Genomic DNA, 13,307 nt, shown 5'->3' on the forward strand with positions numbered 1-13,307 from the left:
CTAGGAGCCTTTGGCCACGTTTTAGAAGTTGAAGCCTGATGTGATGGCGTCCCATATGTTTGAATGAGCCTAGGGCCCATTTGACTCTTGTAAGAACTCACTTGGATAATGGACTTGTTTGGCCCAACAATTAAGGCTCCTTTCTTCTGCCCACCCATTCAATTTCTTTCCTCGATCCGACCCGCAAGATCCATGGTCTGCTCTAAATTAAATGGGTTTAAGATCCGGACCTCTGCCTTTATCTCATCCTTCAATCCATTTATGAAATGCCCCATCATTATACTTTCCGGCACGTCCTCTAGCGGTGCTGCCAGTTCTATGAATTTTTTCAATACTCCACTACAGTGGTTTCCTGTCTTGCTGCCAGCCACTGCTCATGGAGGGAACCTGTATGAGCTGGTCGAAATTGATGCAATACTCGTGCTTTCAGCCCGGCCCAGCCCGCAATTGGCCTTCTCCGATTTTCCCATTGAAACCAACGCAAAGCGTCGCCTTCCATCACCACCACCGCCGCTTCCAGTTTCTCTTCCTCCTTAAGGCGATAGAAGTTGAAGTATTTTTCGCTTCTCAAGATCCAACCATCTGGGTCGGATCCTTCAAAAGTGGGCATCTCAAGTTTTCGATGCTTCCAGTGAGGTCCGCCGCCCCCACCATCATAAGTTCCGGCAACTTCTCCATTAGGCTGCCCTCCAAGACCCCTAAACTGATTCGTTGCCTAACCTAGCTTGTCCCTAGTTTTGGGCTGGTTAGCCACCAAGCCTCGAAGTTCCTCAAAGAACTTGGCTTGATTAGCCGCGTTAATGTTCGCCTGAGCTTCATGATTTTCTCTAAAGCGATCGATCCTTCCCTCCAGCTTCTGGGTTGATTCATCAATTATCTTCTTAATAGTTTCCTCCTGGGCATATAACCTCTCCTCCAGCGTGCCCAACCTGTGTTCAACTCCAGTCATCCTCTCTTCAAGTTGGTCACATCTCTGTGATGTGCCGAGTACCATTTTTATTTTTTTTTATTTTTTTTAAAACAAGGGTGTTACTCCGGCGTCGGAGGTCGTAAGACCACCGCTCTGATACCAATTTGTAATGAACCACTAGCAATAACAACTACTATTAATCAGCTAGGAAAGGAAGAAATAAATTTGAGGGAAGAAAGGTGGGATTTTTCATTCATTCGAGCAAGTTTCTTACAGGGGAAGCTTGAGGCTGCTACTCTCCTAAGGGTGACTTGAGGCCAAGAGTCTCTAGGATTTCCTTACACAATAATCAGCTACCTAGCCTTACCCCTCTCTTCCCCTTTTTATATGTACATTTAGCCAATGGCTGTCAAAAAAGGATCCCACCTAACCATTTGTCTGATATGCACCATTTGGCTGCTGTATGGCTGCATAGGACAGCTGCCCTGCTCCTTGTGATGCTCCACTACCCTTGTCCTTCAAGGCTCCCTTTGCTCGTTTGGTATATGTGATTAGCCTACGTGGTAGCTGATCATTGGCTAGTGCACTTGTGATTGTTACACCTGAAAATCTCATATGACGGAAAATTTCAGTCGGAAAAGTGTTTCCAATGGAATTTCAGTCGGAAAAGGTGGTTTTTCCAACCAAGCCGTTTCCAACAACCACTTCCGACGGAATTCCGTCGGAAACCCCTTTTCCGACGAATTTTAGGGTGTTTCCGACGGAATTTTTCCGTCGGAAATGGGCTGTTTTCTAGTAGTGTATGTATGTTATTTACAAGCTCATTTCAAAGTGTCTTATGCTCCATCTGAAAAATGTTCTCAGGGAGATTATATCGAAAAATCAAAGTGCTTTTGTTCCGGGAAGATTGATTACAGAAAATGCACTAATTGCCATGGAGCTATTTCATACCATGAAAATCCGAAGTAAGGGCAGGAAGGGACATATTGCGATGAAACTTGATATGAGCAAGGCATATAACAGGGTGGAGTGGGGTCTTCTACGTCAACTTCTTCTCAAAATGGGATTTGACGGAAGATGAGTGAACTTGGTGATGATGTTGGTCACTACAGTTAAATATTCTTTCGTCATTAATGGCGAGGTGTGTGGTTCAGTGACTCCCTCTAGAGGTCTGCGACAAGGGGACCCTCTTTCTCTGTATCTCTTTATTATTGTGGTTGATGCATTTTCTCAGATGATACAGAGTAAGGTCTCTTTAGGGAAGATTCATGGAGTAAAGGCTAACAGGAATGGCTCGGGAATTTCTCACCTTCTTTTTGCAGATGATAGTCTCCTCTTCACCAGGGCAACTCGTCAGGAATTCTCACTGATTGTTGATATTCTCAACCAGTATGAAGCAGCATCCGGACAGAAAATTAATTATGAGAAGTCGGAGGTGTCCTTTAGTAGAGGTGTGAGAGCGGAGCAAAAGGAAGAGATTATGGAAATTTTGAGCATGAGACAAGTTGAAAAACATGAGAAATATTTGGGGATCCCGAATGTTCTTGGAAGATCAAAAAGATTTGCTTTCGAAGCCTTGCTTGATAAAGTATGGAAAAAACTCCAAGGTTGGAAGGAAAGGTTGTTGTCACAAGCAAGCAAGGAAGTTTTGCTCAAGTCAGTTATCCAAGTAATACCGACTTATCTAATGGGTGTCTAAAAGTTCCCAACGGAAGTCATTGAAAAATTACACTCTTTGATGGCTAGATTTGGATAGGGGGAAATTGGAGATTAAAGACGAATTCATTGGAGGAGTTGGGATTCACTATGTACTCTCAAATGCCTTGGGGGTATGGGTTTAGGGATCTTACAGTGTTTAATGATGCTCTTTTGGGGCGCCAAGCTTGGAGACTTGCTTGTAAACCCGACACCTTATTACTTAGTAAGGTGATGAAGGCAAAATACTATCCCCGATGCGATTTTCTTGACTCTTATTTAGGATCTGGGGGCAGCTTCTCGTGGTGCAGCATTTGGAGTTCGAAGGCTTTAGTTAAGGAGGGAATCTTGTGTAGAGTTGGAAATGGGGGTAGAATAAATATCTGGAACGACCCATGGTTGGCAGATGATTGCTCTCGTTTTGCTACTAGCAACCCCTCTACTGCAATTGAAAAGGTCAGTGAGTTAATTAATTTTGAGAAAATGGAGTGGGATTGGGAAACTGTGAACTCTTATTTTAATGAGCGTGATAGGAGTTGTATTATGGCAATTCCGTTAAGCTCTCGTCTACCCACAGATGCGCTAACCTGGGCTTTCTCAAAAGACGGTAATTATTCGGTTAAAACCGCGTATATGCTGGGAAAGGGTTGTGATCTTGATGACTTTCACTATGCGTGGGTTGACATATGGAAGGCCAATGTCTGTCCAAAGGCAAGAAATTTCCTTTGGCGTCTCTGTACTCAAAACCTTCCGGTTCGATGCTTACTTAAATACCGTCACTTGACTGAGGACGATAGCTGCCCATGGTGTGGGAATTGCACTGAGACTTGGAGACACACCTTTTCGAATGTGTGAGAGTTAAAGACTTGTGGGATGAGGCTGAGTGTTCTGTGATGTATGATCAGTAATTTTTTGGAAATCCCTGTGATCTATTAGAGAGCTGGAAGAATATAAGCCCAGAAACTAAAGTCCTTGGGCTATATCTCCTTTGGGTAATATGGCAGGAATGCAACCTAAAGGTCTTCCAACAGAGGGAAACCCCTTCATCTGTGTTGATTGAACGTGTTCTCAGGTGGGTTGATGAGTATGAAAGGTATGGTAAAGCCATTTATTCATCATCTCTGAACTCTCGTTGTGCTAGCCCTGGTATATGGCATCCCCCACCTAACGGTGTAATAAATCAACACAGATGCATTTTTATTGGAGGAGGGATGGGTGGGATTAGGAGTGGTGGTTCGGGATTATGCTGGGAAGGTTATATTTGCAGCTTCAAGGAGAGTGAAGGCGTGGTGGAAGGTTGAAGTAGCGGAAGCTAAAGCCATTGTTATGGCATTGAGGCTGGGGCGGAAGTATGGATGTGATCATATCATCATTGAATCAGATTGTCAAGTTGCAACTAACCGATTGACAAAAGGTGTTGCTCGTCTAATAAACCTTGATACCATCCTCACAGATGCTATTGAGCTGGGCTCTTCCTACACAAGTCTCCTATGGATGCACGTAAAGCGGGAAGGAAACGTAGTGGCTCACAATTTAGCTAAATACCTCCCTTTTGGAGTAGAACAAATCTGGGAAAATTGTATCCCTCAAGACATTGCTCACTATGTATAGATAGATTATCTTGCTATTAATGATTAATATTTTGCTTCCTTTCAAAAAAAAAATGTATGTAAAGTTATGGACCTAGACAAATTTTTGACTATAATTTCTCCATTAATTAGGTCTATTCACTTCACTTTATTTTTTTATTGAATTAAAATTATTTTTCTGAACTTAAATACTTCCTCTATTCCCCCACATGACTATATTTTAATTTACGAATTAATCATAGTATGTGGTCAAACAAGCATGATGAATAGTGTAAAAGTGCAGTTGTTGTAATTTTACTAGAACGGAGGAAGTAATTTTTATTAAACCTGAAATTATTTTTAGTGAAATAAAAATATTTTTGCTGAATTGATTTTTTTTAATTGATTATCTATTATATTTCTTTTTTAAGATTACTAATTTTTACGAAACTGAAATAAGTTTTATTGAATTGAAATTGTTTTTGCTAAACTAAATTAATTTTACTGAATTGAAATTATTTTTACTAATTTTTTTAAAAAACAATTTTTTAATTTTAAAAAAACAATTTTTTAATTTTTTTTTTATTTTTAAGGTGAAGTGAGTAGGCCATTAGTGACTTAGTCATTAATGCATAATTCAATTTGTAGAGCATTGCCCACGCGTCAACTCTCAAATCAAGAACTTAGCTACCAAGAAAAGAGTAATTGAAATATTATTATAGGCTTATAGCCTATTAAATAAAGTTATAAGATAATTAGGTCTACATACATTGTGCCAAAGTTTCGTTAAATAAATTTTTTAAAACAGATCAAAATGTAAAGCAAGTCTAACTTTCAAAAAATGGAGAAAGTATATGGGAGGAAGGCTCTTTTCAAATGTATAGGAAGCATCACATAGAATTGTAGCCACATCTAATGCTACTTTAAAAAAAATAATACAAAGTTTTACTCCCTCTGTTCCCTTTTGTTTGTCACTTTTGCCATTTTGGGTGACTCTAAATATTTGTCATATTTCATATTTTCATAATTATTAAGATACATAAAAAGACTTTTATACCCCTTTTTTTTATCTTATTAAGTCCTCTTCCTATTTTATCCTAACATTTTCCAAAAAAATTATGCCAGTTTTTGACTAATTTAATGTTTTACACTTTTGAATCTCTCAATTTCTCTTTTCTATGTACTTTAATTACTTTTTTAATTGAAAATGTCTCTTGCCCAAGCACTTTTATTACTTTATTGGTTGGGAATTTCACTTTCTCATATATACTTTCATTACTTCACATTTTCCACCTTAATTCTCGTGATTTTCCTTCAAAAGTCACAAACAAAAGGGGATGGAGGGAGTATTTTATTATGAAGTAAACTATATAAATGAAAAGTTTTAAAAAATAATTCCACATTTGTGTGACCTATTCATCAAAACGGGTAATCTTTAAGCAATTTAAAAACGAACCAACCTTTTACTCCTATTTCTCAAACAAACATTATACTACCTCGTTAAATATTAGTTGCAACTTTGGAATATTTTATATCTCACAAATAATACCCCAAAGTTGCAACTAATAATAAACGGAGGTGGTATTTTTTTTTTTTTTACCTAAAACTTGTTTAACAGGTTATTGTTTTTAGTCAATCAATCAAAACCTTAATCTCATAAGCGAGGTCACGTACATGAACCAAAAGTGATTATATTTTTAATCTTTTCATAAAATTAAATAAAAAACCTTTCCCAGCAACCCCCTCCATTTTCCCCACCTTCTTTCCCTGCCCTGTTCCTGATTTTCAGGTGCGGGGGCAACATTGGAGAAGGGTTTGTGGGTGCAAGTGGATTTTAGGTGAGTTTTTGTTAACTTGGTGAGGCGGTGGTGGCAGGGATGGGTATAAATAGGTTGTTTCGGGGTTATTTCGGGATAAGTTTCAAGAAAAGGGTGGTTGACATGTGGGTCAATGGCCAATAGGTGTGGTTGCGGCAGAGGAGAAGGGGAGGGGAGGGGGTGGGTTTCTTTTAAAATTATTTTTAAAAATAGGATCAATCAGAAGGTAACACATGGTAAATTACCTTTTAAAATTGGTTACCAATTAAAAAAAAAAAAAACTAGTTAAGGGTTTGTTTTTAAAATAAGGTTGAAATGTGGGATCCTCCTCAGATTACGCAAAGGTTGACCTATTTTGAACAAGTTACATAAATGTGAGAATTTTTTTTAATTTTTTTTTTTATTTTCCAAATTTACCTTATAGGGCATGTATTAAATACAATAGAATTTACGAAGTAGAATTTTGATAACAAATAATCTTGCATCATTCACCCATCCACCATTGGAAACAATGGGATCGGGACTTATAAACATGATCTTTAATCAACTATACAAGGTACCTTGGGCCTGTTCTATTCAACTTAATTTCAGTTCAGTTCCTAATTTCCTTCTCTCATAAACAATTCATTTTAGCTCTGATCTATTCAGTTCAGTTTAGTTTAATTCAGCTCCAATCAGTTCAATTCAGTTCAGTTCATTTGTTTTCAGTAAATCAGAACAAGCTTCAAGTGATACTCGCAATTTATGTGGCCAAATTTTTTTAAAACTTTGACCATATCTCTAGAATTATGTCTAGTATAAGAATAAAATTATCACGTGATGTTTATTTGGATTCTTCAATTTGTTATATATTCATCGAATATCAGTTACTTTTTGTAGGTTTTTTTAAATTTTTTTTATAGATAAGTACATGGGTGAATGATGAATCGACACTATAATCTTCTGAAATTGGGAGATAAGCTTTAACCATTTAAGCTATTGGTTGTGACATTATAATTTCAAATTATACTAAGTAATGTTAAAGTATATCCTACATTCTTACCAAATAACACATATATGTGTCCCATATTGATTGAAGAAGAGAGAGTTGATCACTTTATAAGGCTAAGGGGCTACTCCTCCATTGTCATATGGATTTTGGGATGAAACCTTCTAGAACTTGTGAAGTAGACCCTCTCTCTTGATTACAAGTGCGGCCCAAACCAGTATTCTGGGCCAAATTGAATTGTATCTAACAAGTAAAACAACATGCAATGGGATTAGAACAAGCAACTAACTATTGACATCAAGAAATAGTATACATCATATATGGTGTAGAGAATTAGAGGAGGAGGGCAATAATGTAGAGGAAAATCATTGGGAGTACAAGTTTTTAGGTAAATTTTGTGAAATTGAAGTTGTGTGGGCTAATCCGATTGACTTTGCGTTGTTAGTTGAAGAAGTTGTTTTCAGTCTACAACTTCAAAATAAATTTCGTGGCAGATTTATTATGGTCCATATTGTTTGGAGGTTGGACTCTTCTAGAAGGTATTATAATAATCTTTAGTGGGCTGGACTAAGTTAGAATGTTGCTATATTTTTCTTTAAATTAATGATGGCCCAGTAGGCAAAAACTTACTAATACAACACTTAAACACTATATTAGAGTTATGTAATTTGATATTTTATTTTATTTTATTTATTCATTTTCATAGAGTTATTGAATAATAAATAAAAAATTGTAAATTCTTTTGAAGCCTAATTTGAAAACTTCTCCTACACCGATTGTAATTTTCCAACGGTTTTAGACTTCTAGACTGAGAGAGATATCATAACATTGTGTAACTGTTGTGTAGAAAATCTTATATCACGCGACAAATGTTAATAGGTGTTTTCTTGTGTTTTGATGAACAAGTTGCTATTTCATCCATCCTTATCAAAGAGGTAATCATGTATTATTTCGGCAGCAAATTATTTTCAACTAATAACTTAAGTATGTGTTAAATTAGATAGTGGAAACACCATTATTATCATTCCTTCCTGATCTTATTTAACTCAGATAAAAGATCATAATCCACTAATTAAGCTATTGAATTATCCTTGGAATTAAAGATCATCTTAGTTCCCACTCATTTGGTATACTCGATCGGTACATGCATGTTTATGCTATAATTTCTAATTTATTTTGGTAATTAAGTGTAAGTACAATGTTAAATTATATAACCGATCTTGAGGTTTAACCATAAGATTAAACTTTTGATTGAGACGATTTTTTAATATGGTATTAAGAGTCAATGTGACAAGAAGGTCACAGATTCAAATAAATCTCATCCACCTCTCTTTTCAAGTGGGTATGAGGAGGCTCATGCTACTTCCACATTTTAATTCTAAAGGGCTCTCGTGTGAGGGAGCGTGATAGAGTAGATATATAACCGATCCTGGGATTTAACCATTAATAGTTTAAACTTTTGATTGAGATGTTCCTCTAAACATACAAAGTGCACTCCAAAAAAAGAAGAGATAAATAAGTAAACAAATTAATGGTACTCGCGAATTGAAGAATTTCATAACTGGACTAATAAATTAAACTATATGATACAGTTACAATGCAGGAATATCATTAATACTATGGTACCATAAGAATTAATAAGGGATGTTTCTACTATGGTCCCCTTTATTTGGACCATCACTATACTGAAATATCATTGGCCAATTTTTTATTTTTATTTTTTACCTTGGTCAAACCTTAATTTTAGTATTTTCCTTTTTTATATCCTTTTTTTTATTTTCCAAAATTTAATTACTGATTTTCCAAAAATTATTTTATAATTTCATTTATTAAAATTAGTATTTACTTAAATAAAAAAAAAGATTAAATTAAAAAAAATCAAAATCAAAAAATCGTTCATCAATGTTCTTCATATTCATCATTGTTCTTAAAGTTTGTTAATCCATGGATGAGATTAATCACCATTATGGTAATTTTTATCCCGTATTTACACTCGCACATCAACGAAAATTGAAAATATACATCGATTTACATATTATATGTGAAGAGTTCATTCGAAATTTGGATTCACATTTGTATGAATCTGGGATTGTTTTTAATCCTAAAACAATATATGTTAATTGGATATTCGCAAACAAGGGATGCAAAATCGGTCACTATATGTATGCGAAATAAAAAAAAAAAAAAAACAATTTTTCGAAATCTGGGTTTGTGAGAAAATTGGAGAAGACAACGATTTTTGTTTTGGAATACTTGTTTGATTCGAAAAAAAAAAGATATAGTTTTCAATTTTGTTTGCATATAAGGCATTAACCCAAATGCTAATAGGACATTACCTATAAAACGCAATATTATTGTTTATTTGGTCTACGGCCATACTTTATTTTCGACATTGCTAATTATTAGTTCATACTGTGCATGCATTAATATCCTAATATTTTTCTTAATTGATAGCAAATAGGATCGTGGTCCTCAATCCTCTTTCACTAGCCAAGTCACAATGTACATATACCAAGTTTGATATCAATGATCACTTATATATCAGCTATTGTGGTTTGATTTATGTATGCATATTTCTCAAAATTAAATTAACTCTCAATCATACCACCTTTAGAGCTATTCTAATGGCGACCTAATTGTCAAATTAGATGATTATCTTCTTATCTATCGTGTGACCTAATGGTTGGATTACTTGGATACTAGTTTGTTATTAATTAAAATAATGAACCGTCTTTGGTTATTATTATAATTTTACAATAATTAAGGAGATTGAGACCTATTCTAAATATATGAGTAATGTCATATTCTAATATTGGACGAATCCCATATAATAACCAAATGAAAAAAAAAAACGTGGAGGTGAGCAATTACATGCAAACTTTTTTTTTTTTTTTTTTGAAAGAATACAATGACAAATTGTTAAATATAGTAAATATATTTTTGTATTTATAAATTAGAAAAGCCAATATTCAACCCCTTAAATTTAGGCTAAATGTATGCTACTATTGCAAGTTGTATTCCTTATAATTAGGACATATCATGCTTCTGTTTTGTATATACATGTATTTTAGTTATATTAATGAGAATTGAAAATATTCTTTTTCCTATTTGTCAAAATAGCGTTACATGTTAAATGTGAATTTTTGTATCTAGTTTTTTACCTAATGGTTAGTACTACGACTCTACAAGTATTTTTTTTTTGATTAGTTTAGTTTCATTTTTAATTTATAGTCTATATTTTACGTGTCATAAAAAATAACTGATTAGAACACTATTGTATATCATTGATTTATTTCCTAAATAGTACGTTAGATATTATAATAGTATATTTGAAAAAGATTTGGACGACAATTATATGGGATAACTTATGTATCATTTAGTAATAATATTTCCTAAAAATAAGCAATCAACAGCCATCATATAGGCAATATTCTTCAAATAGATCTTAAATCTAACACATTCCATTGTTAATCTAAATTTCCATTTTGATTGGTTGCTTTAAATACATGATTTTTTTTACCTTATAGAAAGATGGTTTGAATTTCAAATTACGCAAACCATAAAACAAAAATTAATGTCCAAACCTATATAATGAGCAAATTGATCAAAGGAAGAAGACGCAATTTCAGGATACAAAGATATATAATGAGCAAATCGATTAGAGGAAGAAGACGCAATTTTTTTTTTTAATTTTCTTCTCATAAACCTTGTTTGATACGTAGAACACAAGTGTGAATTTTGTGATCTGTTTATAGCTCAGGAATTAACTTATGTGTACTTTGGTTATTACCTAAAAAAGAAAGTTTATTGAGTTTGACGAATGACCATATGTATTTTAGATATTGTAAAAATTCCAATTTTATGATTTTTTCGACGTGGAGCCGAGGGAAACAACATTTTGATTTATTTTACAATAAGCATGTCAAAAAAAAAAAATTGAACAAATCTGATTTTATTTTAGAAAAGAAAGACTTAAAGTATTTCCTTAAAAAAAAATAAGATAGATTTAAAATCATAAACCTTAATTAAATTATGGTATTTTCCTAATTTTATCTTTTTTTTGTGGGAAAATACGTAAGTTATTATCCTAAAATTTTGTTAATATTCTATTAACCAAATTGCGTGAAGAAATAACAAAATCTCAGGAAAATTTAAAATTTGAGGGAAAGTAAATCAGCTATTATCCTAAGAATTATTAATATTCTATTTACCAAATTTTATCCTCTTTTTAAATTCATTTTACACGATTGTTTATCAAACATTCCATGTTTATTGCATTATTAAAGATACATATTACCATAATTCTAGGCGTGATAAAAATCAATAATTTTACAAAATCATAGGATATGTCGACAAAATCAATAATATTGTTAAGACCATTATCCACTTAAAATATTTTTTATGAATATTGTTAAGACCATTATTCTACTTAAAATATTTTTTACAAATTTACAGATTTTAAAAGTGTGAATAATAACAGTTTTGAGACTATATAAACTACTATATAACCATTGGGTCACAAGATAGATACAAACTATTTAGACAACAAAGATAACAAGATATTAACAAATTATAATCTAAAAATTGATAATGTCCACAACATTTTATGACCATATCCAATAATTAATTAATTTGTTTACGCAGGTAAATCCCTTTTGGATGTTTGGTAAATTCCTTGTTCATAAATAAGGTTTAAATTTCAATCTAAGTTTTTTGGGATCAAACAATACAAAAAAAAAAAAAAAAAAATTGTTAGTTTCTCTAAAGTATTTAATCTAATATTGAAGTATATGAATACATAAAGCAAACCACTATAGTAAATATATATTAGTTACCATTTATACCAAACCCGGTTAACATGAACTGTGGTTGTCCAGTGAAGACCACATTCATATTTACAACCAATTGAGAAGATAACAAGATATTACTAAATTATAAATCAGTCATTGGTACAAAAGAACTTAGTGTCATATGTTTTTAATCAACGAGTGAATTTAATAGGTAATGTCCTATTAGCATTTGGGTTAATGCCTTATATACAAACAGAATTGAAAACTATATCTTTTTTTTTCCGGATCAAACAAGTATTCCAAGACAAAAATCGTTGTCTTCTCCAATTTGCCTCACAAACCCAGATTTCAAAATTTTTTATTTTTGCATACATATAATGACTGATTTTGCATCCCTTGTTTGCGATTATCCAATTAACATATATTGTTTTAGGATTAAAAACAATCCCAGATTCATACAAATATGAATCCAAATTTCGAATGAACTCTTCACATATAATATGTAAATCGATGCATATTTTCAATTTTCGTTGATGTGCGAGTGTAAATACGGGACAAAGATTACCATAATGGTGGTTAATCTCATCCATGGATTAACAAACTTGAAGAACAATGATGAACATGAAGATCATTGATGAACGATTTTTTTATTTTGATTTTTTTGATTTAATCTTTTTTTTTTATTTAAGTAAATACTAATTTTAATAAATGATTTTCGAAAATTATAAAATAATTTTTGGAAAATCAGTAATTAAATTTTGGAAAATAAAAAAAGGAAAATACTAAAATTAAGGTTTGACCAAGGTAAAAAAAAAAAAAAAAAAAATCGGCCAATGATATTTCAGTATAGTGATGGTCTAAATAAAGGGGACCATAGTAGAATTTTCGATTAATAAGGTAGGAGTGTTCTTGTTGTGAAAAGATGTATACTTGTGTAAGTATATGTATACCTTCAGAGTAGTTCTTCAAGTTCTTTGGACAATTTTTGGAATTTGTTTGATTTGGGAGTTGGCCTTGGCTTGTTGGTTAATGTTTGTTTCTAAAGGATTATCTTGGTGTAATCCCAATATTAGCTAAGTAGAGTAATGGATGATCATTCCATTTTTTTTTTTTTTTTTTTTTTAATTTTTTATCTGAGCATGCTCCCTACAAAAAAAATTTGAATTTCATAGTATGTCCACTATAGTTTCATCCTATGATAAAAGGGTGAGGATAATCACAATGAAGGGTGTCGAATCACTTAAAGTGGTACTTCCTCTATTATTTTAAGTGTCCTATTGAGGTGTGCACATAGTTTTAGGCAAAAGGATGATATAATATATAAACGGGTTGGTTAAGAGTACAAAATTTGAAAAGTAAGTAGGAGAATTTAAATGGGGAACCGTATGTATAAAATAATGGCGAGTCAAAAAGAAAGAGAGCGAGATAATATATAATATGAGAAGTTTTTAAATATAGTAATGAGACACTTAAATAAAAACGATTATTTTTTTAAAAGTGAGGCACTTAAAAAATACGGAGAGAGTAGGTTGTAATTGT

General features: G+C 32.9%; 1 protein-coding gene across 1 annotated transcript; it reads left to right on the forward strand.

Moving 5' to 3' along the window:
- The first annotated feature begins 2,006 nt into the window (after positions 1-2,006).
- Positions 2,007-4,216, forward strand: LOC145591826 (uncharacterized). The gene is made up of 4 exons (XM_081648320.1): positions 2,007-2,579; positions 2,657-3,454; positions 3,610-3,751; positions 3,873-4,216. Exons 1-4 carry the CDS (start codon positions 2,007-2,009, stop codon positions 4,214-4,216), a joined length of 1,857 nt encoding a protein of 618 aa, XP_081504446.1.
- The last annotated feature ends 9,091 nt before the right edge of the window (positions 4,217-13,307 follow it).

The sequence above is a fragment of the Chenopodium album genome, chromosome 18 (assembly GCF_948465745.1).
Source record: "Chenopodium album chromosome 18, dcCheAlbu1.1, whole genome shotgun sequence".
NCBI lineage: Eukaryota > Viridiplantae > Streptophyta > Magnoliopsida > Caryophyllales > Amaranthaceae > Chenopodium > Chenopodium album.